The sequence below is a fragment of the Chanodichthys erythropterus genome, chromosome 22 (genome assembly GCF_024489055.1).
Source record: "Chanodichthys erythropterus isolate Z2021 chromosome 22, ASM2448905v1, whole genome shotgun sequence".
Classification (NCBI taxonomy): Eukaryota; Metazoa; Chordata; class Actinopteri; order Cypriniformes; family Xenocyprididae; genus Chanodichthys; species Chanodichthys erythropterus.
This window is the reverse complement of record NC_090242.1, coordinates 17,362,920-17,377,032: the sequence shown is the minus strand read 5'-3', so window position 1 is coordinate 17,377,032 and position 14,113 is coordinate 17,362,920. Positions and strand designations below refer to the sequence as shown.

Below are 14,113 nucleotides of genomic sequence, written 5' to 3'. Positions count from 1 at the left end.
TTGCGCACGAGCAGATCGGTTTCTTCGCTTGAAAAGCGTTCAGCCATGGCGCGAGCGCATCTCGCTCTTAAAGGGAATGGGAGATGACACTCTGATTGGTTTATTGAACGTTACGCCCATTACTCATTAAGAGAATAGGGACAACCCATTTAAAAAATGCGCCCCAACGCACGGACCGTTTTTCCATCGTTAAAATAGCAAAAGTGGATTTGGACACGCCCTGAGTGCACCTGCGCCGTGTGCTTTACACTTTGTGTTTAGATCGTTAAAATAGGGCCCTAAATCATGGTTTCCACAAAAATATTAATCAGCACAGCTGTTTTCAACATGAATAATAATAAAAAAATGTTTCTTGAGCACCAAATCAGCATATTAAAATAATTTCTGAAGGATCATGTTACACTGAAGACTGGAGTATTGATGCTGAAAATTCAGCTTTGCCATTACAGGAATAAATTTCATTTTAAAATATATTAAAATAGAAAACAATTATTTTAAACTGTAATAATATTTCACAATGTTCCTGTTTTTACCATATATTTTGATAAAATAAATAAGAAAAACATAACAAAATCCTACCAACTCCAGTTTGGCAGTTTTTCTATTTTATTATTATTATATTAAATATTTTCTCTATTTACACTGGCTCATTGCTGTGAATACAAAATATAATGACAGCAGGAAGAACATGTGTTTGTGTTAACGGCAGCTGTGATGAGACCTCATTTTAAACCCTCTAGCTGTATATCATTACAAGAAGTTTGGCTGATTGTCAGCATTCGTGCCACTGTTCACACTGGGTAAAAAGTGCTTTCCTGGTGTTTCCCCAGAGTCTGCACCAAGCATGATCTTTTCATTTGCTGTAATCCTTCTATTGAAGATTCTTGTGAGACTCCACTTCATGACACTGCTGTCATCACCCTTCCCTATCTCTCATTTCCTATACTTTACCATTATTTTCTTACTGACACCCATAAGATGCAAAAGTACCACAGAAAGAGACAGTCATGGCGACTTCTCAGATCTCACCCAGCTTTTATGTCACTGGTCTTTATCTGGGCGGCCCACACTCTCCAGTACTCTTACAGCTTAACTGAGACGTTTCTTCATATTCTGCTGCCGTGGAGGTTTCAAAAAGCAAGAACAAGCTTTTTACATCCCCTTCAAAGGGATAAAAATGCTCAGCATCTTTCATTACACCCTCGACCCTTTCTGGTTTGAACTGAGAGAGGAATTGAGGATGAGAGATAGATGGTTAGACCACTTGCAGGGTTTCAGTGAGATTTGCTTTGTTAGAGTGATGATAGAGGCATCTCAGATGCAAAACCTCGCTTACTGTACATACAAGTAGAGGACGTTTGAGTGCCTGCCTTTGACTCAGCAGCAGCTGTTGTCTTGGAAATATAACATAACAGCTGGGGTATGGAAGTAAAATATAATTTTTCTCCATAGGATCATATATTGTTAACAGAACATGTAAATTTTTCAAGTCAGACCAGCCACAAGCTCTAAGGTTAAGCAGTGGTTTAGGCTTTTGTAGAAATCATAAGTGACTCTGATTTTAACTGCAAAAAAAGAAATGCATTTATAGTCTAATTCCTTGTAAAGAACTACTCGCGATTCGGAAGAGAGATTCACAAGTTTAAAAATATCATAATCCTATGTATATTGCCGGGATCATTACGATTTTACTGTTTTTAAAAGAAGTCTTTTATGCTCATCAAGGCTGCATTTATTTAATTAAAAATACAAAAAAAAATATAGTAATAATGTGAAATATTATTACAATTTAAAATAACATTTTTTTTTATTTTAATATATTCCAAAATGTAATTTATTCCTGTGATGGCAAAGCTGAATTTTCAGCATCATTACTCTAGTCTTCAGTGTCACATGATCCTTCAGAAATCATTCTAATATGCTGATCTGCTGCTCAAGAAACATTTCTCATTATTATTACCAATGTTGAAAACAGTTGTGTACAATTTTTTGCATTTGATGAATAGAAAGATGAATTTGATGAATAGAAAGTTAAATAGAACAGCATTTATTTGAAATTAATATTTATAAAATGTTTATAATTAGTTGATTCATCGCAGAGCTGAAAGGCTTTATTTATGACTTAAAAACATTTTTAAACTTTCTGGAGAAAATTAATGTTAAAAAATACTTCTAGAAGTCCCTGTTGAATTCCAAACTGCTCCCCTGTACAATAAACCGATAGGTAACCTTAACCTTGCCCATCAGGTACAGTAAGTGAAAGCTATTATGCGTTTCTGTCTTTTTTAGATTAACTTAAACCCATTTTCCTATATTGATTCAATTAGTTGTAATACTGTATGCCTGTTGTGGAATTCTTGGCACGTCTGCAGGAGCACATTTTTAACCTCATTGCGTCTCTCAGGACTGCCTTGATCCACTCCCCAAACAGGTCTTGTCATTTTGCTACAGTGCCACAGGTAATTAGAGGTCACTATGCCCATTAAATGAAGTTTAGTGCTCTTTTAAAAATGTATTTTTCCCACCAAAGTACTCAAGGTATTCACATAAAATATTCATAAAGGACAGCCTTGGAGATAAAGGCCCCTTGATATGGTCTGTGTGTGCTTTCTCTCTGGAGAGAGCACACACTGTGACTGTTATGTATGTGCGGATGGCCTATTTGAGTCCCGTCACTGATGTGGTGCTGGATTCAGGGGTCTTCTTGGTAAAGGGACGTGTGGATGTGTAAAGGCATTCACATTGTGCCACAGTTTTACCTCCTGTCACACAGTGACTCTCACTTCACTGCACTGTCCCCAGAGCCATAAGAAAGAAAGCTTTTTTTTAGCTCTATCATTTGAACTTAAAGGAATAGTCCATGAAAAGTGACAATTATTTATTTATTTATTTATTGTTGTTCTCAACCCAAATGACTTTCTGTCTTCTGTGGAACATGAAAGGGGAGAAAAAAGCACCATAAAATTAGTCCATATATCTTGTGTGCAATATTCCAAATCTTCTGAAGCCATGCAATAACTTTGTATGAGAAATAAAGCAAAGCAGTAAATTTCAAACACAGTGGTGTAACCAAACATAATGCATCAAGTTTGAATGTGCATGTTTTGGGCTGATCTATTACTTATAAAAATTCTCTTTTTCAGATCGCCTCATGAAAAGAAGAAAAGGAAGAGTTCAAAGGCATCACACCATTTTAAGGGTTCTTCCTGTTCCCCCTCAGCATCCCCTGACAGAAGCGGAGCTGTGGCCAGAGTCTCTGCAAGCCCCTCCCCTGCCACAAGCCCCGCCTCCAGCTTGGGGAGGTCCAGGTAAAGGGCATCTCGGTCTAGTCCTTTTTTGTGAACAATCAGTCAGCATGAACCTCGCAAGAGAGTCGCCCACCCTCTGAAGCTCCGTCTGGTTCAGTCAGAATCGTAGATGTCAAGCATATTTTTCCCACTTTGTTGCAATATTAATTTAGGCTTTGCCAGGAGCACTGCGTGCGAGACACAAAGACAGCCTACGCTGTAATTTTTTTGATTTTGGCAGATATTATGGTTTTAGGTATGATTTGACATCTTGAATAATTGTTGAAGTGTGAAAGTTTCAGACACTCAAAATCAACCATTATGACATTTTAATCATTTTAATTAAATGTCTTGACAGAAAAATATGTATGAATTGTACAAGAAACGCCATTTTCTAAATTATGAATAGGTTTTGATTCAAAAACCTGAGAGAACACACTACACAGGGTTATTGGATACAGGGACTGACCTTTTTCTCTCAACTTCTCAAGTTTCATCAAAAAGTTGCTTTAAAATCCCTCGGCCTTCAGTTGTTTTTTGCTGCTGCTGCTGCTTTTGCCTCCCAGTGTGCGTCTCTCTCTAAACTTTGTTTCATTTGTGCAGTTGTTGTGTCTCTTCCGGCATTGGGTGAATATTTCATGACTTTCTTCTGGTTGCTCAGTTTCAGTCTGTGATGTCTGTGGTGGTTACATACTCGCCACTCGTCATGAATACTGTATTGGGCTTTTTTTCACACAACCTGGCCAATTGGCAGACCTCTGTTTGTCTGTCACTGTCACACTGTCTTTTTCTTTCTGACTTTTGCAATAGCGTTGTTGCTGGATTACCAAAGAGCTCTATTAAACTCTTAAAAAAGAATTCAGAATACAGCTGCATGAGTGCTACCTTGCTCTAAAATGAGAAATCGCATTGCTCCAACAATCAGAGTTGAATTCAAGATCCTCTTACTAGTTTTTAAATGTCTTTATGGTACTACCCTAATATATCTTTCTAATTTGTTGTATAAATATGCTCCAGCAAGATCGCTTTGCATTTAGTCTTAACTTGTTGGTTGTTTTTAAAAACACTTCTAAAAATTGAGTTTGGCCTTTAGTCATTTTGGTCCCAAGCTATGGAATTCTGTTCTTTTCTTTTCTGAGAATGTATTTCTCTTCTGTAAAGCCCTTTGTAAACACTTTTTAAAAGGTGCTGTATAATAAAGCTTTACTTTTGTTTGTTAAACAGGGATGGCTCTCAGGAGAAAGACAAGCAAGTGTCCTCCACTATTGTCTCTTCAGTGCAAACCAAAATCACTCAGGTAAGTCATTTAATAAATGATAAACTTTCATATAACGACAATGCTTTTGTGTGAACTACTATGGCTTTGAATTGATTAAAATATGTAATTGAATTAATTACATGATATGCCATTCAAATTCACAATTTCATATAAATATTTACAGAGAAATACCATCAAATAAAGATATTCATTAAGACATCAATTTTATTTATAATTTATTTATTTACTCTTTCCTTTTTATAATATAAGACATTAGAGATTTATCAAGACTACTTTTTGACCAAAAAACAGGAACAATTTTTTTGTTTTTTTTCTGGACGGTCAAAATTGACCATTGTGTGTCATGTTGCTTTTTCATCAGCAATTTAATATTATATGAGTTGTGTTATAGAATCATAATTTATATAATATTAAATATGTTATTGAAGCACATACATTTTCAGACTTCAAGGAATTTTGACCCTTTTTTTCTACATTTTTTTATCGTGTCAACATGTGACTATAAAACTTGCCTTTTTTTAGTGAAAAGTTAGTTATATGAATTTCAAATCAATTCTACTTTCTTAAAGCTGCAGTCTGTAACTTTGCCGCTCTAGCGGCAACTGCATGCTATTCCGGAAGAACATTGTAGCCGGAGCTACAGTACTGTGCAAAAGTCTTAGTATTTTCACCCCCCAAAAAGGGTTTTAAGCCAGTTATTTATATATTTTGCTGTAGTGTGTCAATAGGAAATATACATTCACATTTCCAAACATTAATTTTGCCTTTAATTGTAATAATCCAGTAAGATTTTTGAATACACAATAAGACTTGATAACAGCCGGTGCTCCACATGGAGATCAGATCTCACCGTCATCAAATCCGTCTGTGATTACATGAAGAAACAGATGAAACTGAGACAAACCAAATCCAGAAGAACTGTGGCCGTGTCTCCAAGAGATTTTAAGAAACCTGCCTCCAAAGCTACCTGAAAAATGATGCCCAAGTGTACCTGGACAAGAGCTGTTTTAAATGCAAAGGGTGGTCACACAAAATATTGTTTTGATTTAGTTAATATAAGTTAATTGATAAATAATATCTATTTATAACAGTATTTTTTAAAAACATCCTCACTTTACAGCATTTTTACACAAGTGCCTAAAACTCTTCACAGTACTGTATCTTTGCAGGTAGGTTTCTTCAAGCATCTTAGAGACACGGCCACAGTTCTCCTGGATTTAGTTTGTCTCAGTTTCATCTGTTTCTTTATGTAATCACAGACGTATTCAATGATGGTGAGCTCTGATCACTGTGTGGAGCACCGGCTATTGTCAGACTCCTTGTGTATTCAAAAATCTTACTGGATTATTACAATTAATGGCAAAATGAATGTTTGGAAATGTGAACGGATATTTCCTATTGACACACTACAGCAAAAGATATAAATAACTGGCTTAAAACCTTTTTTGGGGGGTGAAAATACTTGCGTGCCTAAGACTTTTGCACAGTACTGTACTTCTGTTTATGTCTACTTTTAAGCAAAAAAATTCGAAACGAAAAGAAGTAGGCTACTCTCTGATTATGTAATCCTAATGAAATGTGCATTTTCACTCTCTAACTGCATCCACAGAGATGATGTAATGTCAGCTTCATCTTTTCAGCCAACATGGATTCAGAAAACAATAGTTTATTAATTTAAAATTAAAATGTTACTTTTGCCGGTTCTTTATGGCAAGCTTTATGCGTGCACTTGAGTGCTATATAGCCTATATTATGTAAATGCTCATTATTATGGTTTATTTTCTCCAGTATTTAAGAAATCAAATTAATATAAATGTGATTAGTCAACTAATGGCTTAAATGAACAACTACTAGTCTACTAGAAAAAACTTATTTCACATATTTTCAATCCAACATGTCACAAAGGGTATTCTGGTTTGAGCTCGCGCTCCGCTCGCATGCTCTGACACACACACCCACACACATGGAGCATCAAACATTATTATCAGTTTAAAATTATATTTTTATATGACTAACCTGTACTATTTCCGAATGCAAACATTCAACAAACTTTAATACCAAAATAAACAAAGAACAAAACGAAAGTAATGAAACATAAACATAATAAAACATAAAACAATATCCAGGCCTGGTCCTCTCTCGTCCTTCAATGTCGTCCTTCCTCCTTTTATGCTCCCGGAGCTCCTCCGTGAGGGACTCGAGGCCAGTGCGCCCCACAGGTGATGGGTGATGCTCGTTATCACTTGCGTCAACGGCCTCGCGCCGTTCCCTCACAGCTCTCGCATGGTTCCCAGACACACTGCCGCTCGGTCCTCAGCCTGCCAAAAGGCTCTTCTTCGCGGTGCCATGCGATGGCACTGGACGCTCGGTGGACGACCCGATCCTCGACCACCTCCTGGCGGCCGGGGATGGCTCCTCCGCTTGAGGGCAGCCGGCAGCGAGTCTGCCATCCCCTGCTCCTCCCCTTCATGGCGGACGGTAGCAGGCTCCGGTCCACGGCAGATGACGGCACTCCTCCACTCCCTCCAGGACAGCAGACACCCCACCTCGTCCCAGGAGCAAGGCATCCAGGTCTCCGTCCCACCGTTCACTATGCTCCAGCACCACCTCTCGCGGTCTTCACTCCTGCGCTACCCGAACTCAGCAGCACCGCGATCCCCCTCAGCAGCGAGGGCTCTCCGAAAGCATGTCCCTCCTTCCTCCCGGGTTTCGGCACCAATGTAACACAGTTCGGAAATATGGGAAGAACGAGGCGGGAACCGGCGAACATTCAACAAACTTTAATACCAAAGAACAAAACGAAAGTAATGCCGGCAGACCCTCGCGGACATAATAAAACATAAAACAATATCCAGGCCTGGTCCTCTCTCGTCCTTCATTGTCGTCACTCCTCCTTTTATGTTCCCGGAGCTCCTCCGTGAGGGACTCAAGGCCGGTGCGCCCCGCAGGCGATGCTCGTTATCACTTGCGTCACCGGCCTCGCGCCGTTCCCTCACGGCTCTCGCCCGCCCTGCTCGTCACATGCACCAATGCACCAATCGTCATCAGTTAGCATGTGTCCCACCCCAAATCACACAACAGAGAAAAAACTTTGCAGGTAACACCGTTTATTTATAACGCTATTATTCCCATCACTGCTCAACACCCTACATTCTTTTCCATTCCTTGGCGCAGCATCTTGCATTTTAATGCAAGAACACATTCTGTGAATGCCCTCTTGGACTGATATTTTTGACTAAAAGTTTGATTGCAAATTTGTACGTTAAGTAGTTTTGGGCTGAATTAATTTGTAGCGTTGAGGGTTTAGAATAAACCTCTATCCAGACTGCCTGAGAAATATCAATACATTGCTTCCTTGCAAACACTGTAATACGCTAAAAAAAATAAAAAAAACACAAAACTTTTGCTACCCCTCTGTTTAATTCAGCGCCTAAGGGGAAAACAGACTGCAATTGTGAAGCAGAGCTGATGAGACCCTTAGACGCTTAGTAAGGCTTTAATATATGTAATTTAGAGTGAGACGCTCTCAGTGGTCTGTGTTTGCTGAGCCTTACGTGCTGAAACTAAAAAATACAGTGATTTGGTTGCATGACCCTGTCGCCAGGGGTGGTGGGTGTGTAGGTGTGTGTGTACGTGTATGGGAGAAAGGGAGCTTGTCGCTATCGCATGCTGATTCAATGCAGCTGTCAGTCTTTGCAGCTCTGTTATGATCTCTGGCCTTGTGTAGTGAGAATGAAATGCAGAGCGTGCTCGCTTTCCTTCCATTTGCTTATTGTTATACAGAGCAGACGAAAGGTAGCTACTATTCGCGTTTAAAAAAAGTCAGCTGTGTCAGAGAGAAAAGGATGCCAGAAATGCATAAGAAGATAAACAAAGCACTACGTTTCGCTCACAGCCATCTGATCCTCAACAAAAAGAAGTCAGTCTTTTTGCCTTCTTTGTTCTAAAAAAGTCTACAGTCTTGACATGGTTTCAGATCTTTTGGAAACCTAATTCACTTCCCTTTTCTCCCGGTATACAAATCAATTCTGACACCTCAGAACTGGGGCAGGACTTCCAGGGGGCAATGTCTTGCAAAAAAAACGAGTTGGCTCTTATTAAAACCAGCAACTGCTGCTTGAATCAATAGAAGCGTGGTTCACCTTGACAAATAACTACCGGCAGGAACTTCTGCAGGCTTGTGCATGCTTACATTTCAGTTGCATGAGGAAGTCCCTCTGTCCCCATTTGCTCCCTCTTGCCCAGGCAACGAAAGCTCCGGGCCGCACGGACCACCCGTAGATCCTGTGTTAGGGAAGCAGGTTTCAGCTCAGCTCAGTTTGATCCCTTGCCCACAGCCCTACCACATGCAACTATGATCGGATTCTCCAGAGGAGAATGTTCCAGCTCTGACATGCACATCCTGACTATTGATAGAGGAAGAAGTGCTCTCATGAGGCGCTCCGGTAGAGACTGGCAGGGTTTTTTACAACCGGTAAATGAAACGCTGGAACATTAAAGGCTGGGGAAGCGTGTTCTTAATCTTAGCACAACTCCCCTGGGATTTTACGAACCCTCTATCTGCCTGTCAGCCGAACAACAAGGGAGACTGGTTTATGGTTCTCCCTGAGGAACGCAATAGTCTCTTTTTCTTTTCTTGTGCTCTGTGCTGTCCTCCTCATCCTTAAAATTTTGGCGCTTCTTTTCTTATTTGTTAACGATTAGCATGGGCGGCATGTTAAGGGTGGCAGGTGACTGATTGCTTTATCAGGAGGCGTTTATGGGTTGCAAAATGTGCCCTGGCAGGTTATGAGTATATTACTGTTGTTATGCGCAAGATAAGAAACTGAAAATGCATTGCATTTCCAAAGTACCCCACTGTGACTCTGGGGAAAAAGGCATCTTGTACTAACAGATTGAGTTAGAATGTTGAAGTCTTTTCATGCTTTTATTGAATTGTACAGTATATAGATGGGGCATGGGGACCTCAAGCCAGCAATCGAGCAGTTGCTCCATATGTCAGAGTGCTGGCCATAAGGCTATTGGCTATGACATTGTTTAAAAAAAAATAAAAATTGGAGTGAGTTCAGAGTGATATTGAGTGTGAGATTTCAAAATTGCTTTTAAATGGCCTGGGCCTGTGATCGAACTGCCACCTCTTTGAACTCGAAGTGGGGCGATCCTCTGAACTCTGAAAATGTAGGTATGAATGTGGCTTATCTGTCAAATTGCTTAGAGGTCTGGACCCAGATAGCTACAGAGGAACCAGCCGACTGCAAAAAGCAGTTCTTAGTCGCAATTACGACTAGCTCTTGTTTGGTCGTTTGGCGTCAGAAAACAACAACGCTTATGTTTCCATCATGCAAGAGTAGAGTTAGGCGGCCATATTCTCAGATATCCTCACGCTTCAGCCAGCTGTGGTCTCATAATGAGCTCTAATCATACTGAAGATATCCTTCTTTCATTGCAGTAATCTGCTCGGGTCAGCTGGAAGCTCAGAGAGCCTTTTATCCCAGCTTAGTCCTGCCACTCTAATGTACTGGATCAACACACTATGATCAGAGAGACATATTCTCACTGGTTCTTCGTCTTTTAGCATGTATGTGCATTCGAGTAGTGGTAGTTGTTTTGTTGTCGTGCATTCGAATTATAACAATACACATTTTGGGGTGCAATTACTGCCTGCATGCTTGCTTAGATCAGCATTAGGCAAAATTAAGAATTGGCTGCCTTTTAAATCATGAGTTGGAATTTGAACTGAATTAGCCATGCAATATAGGAAGTTGGAATTTGAATTGGAATGTCAAAAAAAAGAATTCCATCCATCCATTTTTCTGTTTAAATATAGATAGAATTAAAATTCTTAGAATTTTTTAAAAACTTTGACTTAACACATTTCATGTTTCAAATGTTATAAAAGTGAAGTTTTGAAAAACAAGGTTCATGGATATTGTCATATAGATGTCTTCAGGCCAGGACTTTTATCACTCATGTGAAGTTTGGGGCAGATCAGACATAGTATGCCTGAGTTACAACAGCTTCCTCTTTCATGGCGAAACATCAGACTTTGTCATGCCGCCACGGACACGCCCTTCAGTGAAATTAACCTTGTTTTTCAAAACTTCACTTTTATAACTTTTTTCCCCCAAAAAACATTCAAAACTGGGTTTCCTTTCCAAGCAAACATGATCCTGGCAGACTTTGCTTTTCTAGAAAAGAGAAAAAACTTTTTTGAAGGTTTTTATTTGTACTTCCTTAAATTAAAAATTTTACATCATATTCACCACCTTATTTCATATTCAATAATTGAGCTGTAATTGAAAATGTATTCTAAATTATATTCTGAATGGCACACAATCCTGGTGCATGGTGATGTGCATGATTCTCCAACCAAGACCCTGTTTTACTCCACTTTGATCACAGTCATCAGCCTCTGTACACGATTTCATGCGATCCATGTAATTTTGTGGTTTCACTCCCCTAAAATGTCTTTCATAATGATTTCACCCCATGAAGGACAACTTCAGACCCTTCTCTCCAGAGGCACATTGGTCCTTGCCTGTGTTGTTTGTGCTTTTCTTGACCACTTGTTTGTTTAATGATTAATTCTGCAGGGGCTTTATTGGAAATTCAGGGTTAATAACTTTCCTTCGACTGGATGAGGGGGTGGAAGGCGGCGGAGCCTTTAATTCTGCAAACGTCAATGAGCAAACCTTGCTCCTATGACAACCGTGCAATTCAGCCACGTGTTTCAAAAGATTATTTTACTGATTTGATATATAATGGCTGAAGTAAAGAACCTTGAAGTAAATGTGTGCTGGTGGCAGAGAAAGACGTCATTGTTAGAGAACAGGCCGAAATAAATATAGTAAACAATAGGATGAAAACGACAAATTATTGTCATGGTTTTTGCCACAAAATACGTTTTATTGTGTCCTGAAAGCGTATACTCTCTTACGCTCTCTCTCTTTCAAACGTACACACGTACTATATAGTGCGGACACACACTAGCAGTCTCGCACAGAAACGTTTGGTCAGCGCTGCTGTGATGAATTAATCAGTCAAATAGTTTAGCAACTTAAAAGATACATGATTCACTAGCAAGGTAATAATTGGCGATTTATGAGATAAACGTATAGTTTCGCTGTTAGTAGAGACACTGCTGATGTAAGAGACGCACAGACTCAGGTTGGCTAATTCACATATGCTTATTCTCTCTCTCTCAACTGTGTTAATAACTGTATTATTCTGTTATCAAGGCTCAAGCCTTCGTTACTAGTTCTGAAATGACGTTTTGGAATTAGCAACGGAGGCTTGGGATGAGATGCGTAAGAAATTAGTCCCACACTCAAAAGTGTTTTAAGGACAAAAACCTGACACATGTCTTGAAATACAACACCAGAACAGTGTCTCGAAGTGTGGTAACCTTAGTATAAGCGGAATAATTGACTCCAGGCTGTTGAATTCTTAGAAAATAATGCTTCGCTACATTACCACCACGGCCCGTCGTCAATTATTCCTTACTTGTTCATTTTCTTTAACATAAAAAAAGGATAAATCTGGGTTACAGTAAGTCACTTAGAATGCAAGTGATTGTTGCCAAGAATAAATGTAAGTGCCTTTATGAAATTATAAGCCTCACATTACTGCATTTAAACCCTCCCGAAATTGGCTCCATTCACTTCTATATTCAAACACGGGGTGTTTTTGTGGTACATTATTGAGCTTAACTTCTAATATTCCCTTAAGTAGTTTTGTTTGGAGTTTCTTTGATGCAAATTCCATTTATATGAAATCACTGACACCAGTGATGTGCATATTCATAAAGCAAATGTTTATTCAAGTGCCAAGCCATGCGGTCTTTGGTGTCACATTCTCCCTGTGGGCTCTTAGCATGCAAGCAGCCTTGGGTAAGGTAACCCGAGCCACATCGAAAAGAAAGGAGGCGTTTGAAGAGCAGGAATCCAGTTTGCCAATGGCCTTCTTTTTCTATAGGACGCCACTAGACATCCCGCATCCATATTTAGCACGTAGGATCCTCATGCATACAAAACCAGAAGCCAATCTGAATTTCAAATTGCGCAAAGTTGTCTGCAAGCTTATGAATTCATGTTTCTGTTTTCTCATCCTGTTTATGCTATGATTAGTTTCTCTCCCAAACTCTCCCCTACGAATGGTGTACTAACTTTTTCTCCTTTCTTGTAGGACCTCATGGCGAAAGTGCGAGCAATGCTCGCTGCCTCCAAAGGCCTTCAGCCGAACTCCTCCTGAGAGAGTCCTACAACATCCAGGCAGGATCAATCTCCAGCTACATCTCGCACGGCAGCAATAGCCCTCCGGCCAACTACTGGACTGCTGTTCGCCTGACAAGCTGCACGATGCTGGACGCTTTTATCCCTTTATGTATGCCTGTTTGGACCTTGCTAGTTAGTTAGATGTTTTTATTTCGCCTCCAGATTAGCATTAGGCCTGGAGATCTTCTTTATTTTGAAAGTGCAGTTGGAACCCAAGCAGGTGTAGAAAGACACAAAACCAGCAGCAGATGGTGGAGCCTCGGTCCTGCTGTGTGTTTTAGCTGTAAGGCAACAACAAGAAAGAAGTATTAGAGGCATAATTCCTTGGATGCAACTAAAAACAAATTTAAATTGCATTCTGATGACTGAGCTTTTTCCTTTGTAATATTGTGTCTAGCAGAGGGACACGGTTATATCCTTCTGTGAAGGATAATACTGTTTATTTTCTCACCTATCTCCTTTTTTCCTCTTTCTCTGAGCTCTTTCCGATATGAAGTCGTCGGCTTTTTTGTTTTTTGTTTTGTTTGTTTTTTTAATATGTGGCCTTCGGTATTTCATTTCTAAGTTTGTACAGGCCTAATTTTGAAGCTACTTTGTAAAACCATCAATAAAGTATGAATTATCCAACGCGAGTGTGGTTGCCTTACTTTCCACGAGCGACATCTCGTCATGTTCGCCTCCTGCACCGTCTGTTTTTCATTTCCTGCACCTGCGAGCTCTGGCCTTTCGACTGTCGGCACATGTACTGCATCCCAGCATGCACTCTGCATGATAATTAGGTCCCATGTTCTGCTGAAGGGTCCATATGAGTGGTGCTCTCCGGAGAGAGAGAGAGGGAGCGAATGGTGGGAATCATGGTCCATTTTAAGTGAGCCTTTAATCTCATGGCGGTTCAGCCCGCAGAGGCGATGCGGCAAGTCTCATTTGGTCTTTTGAGAGAGCGAAATGGGCTGGTAAAAGATCCCTGGAGCAGGTCTGTCCCATCCAAACCCATATTTACACTCCCAAACTCTCTTGACATGGAGAACATAACGCATTCCCATGTTTAGATTATGTTGAGTTTGATTCACGTGGTGTTTTCTTGGAAAAAGGGCACAGAGGAAATGTTTTGTGCCAAAGAATAAATGTTAAATGTCCATCTGGCGTGCATTTTATTGATCATCTGGGATTTCATTGTTCACTCTGTCCCGTATGTTCAGCTAACACTGCACAGTCTAATCAGGGCACTTAATTTACTCAAGTCATTTTTGATTTGCATTATATAAAAGAATGTT

The 14,113-nt window shown here is 39.9% G+C and overlaps 1 protein-coding gene across 2 annotated transcripts in view; it reads left to right on the top strand.

Annotated features, from left to right (window-relative positions):
• sfswap (splicing factor SWAP) overlaps positions 1-13,464 on the top strand; it is a 114,826-nt gene extending 101,362 nt beyond the window's left edge. For both annotated transcript variants that reach the window (XM_067375541.1, XM_067375542.1), the window contains exons 16-18: positions 3,144-3,308; positions 4,512-4,584; positions 12,751-13,464. In XM_067375541.1, the coding sequence (XP_067231642.1) occupies positions 3,144-3,308; positions 4,512-4,584; positions 12,751-12,816 (304 nt within the window). In that variant the 3' untranslated portion in view covers positions 12,817-13,464. The remainder of the gene's footprint in view (positions 1-3,143; positions 3,309-4,511; positions 4,585-12,750) is intronic.
• The last annotated feature ends 649 nt before the right edge of the window (positions 13,465-14,113 follow it).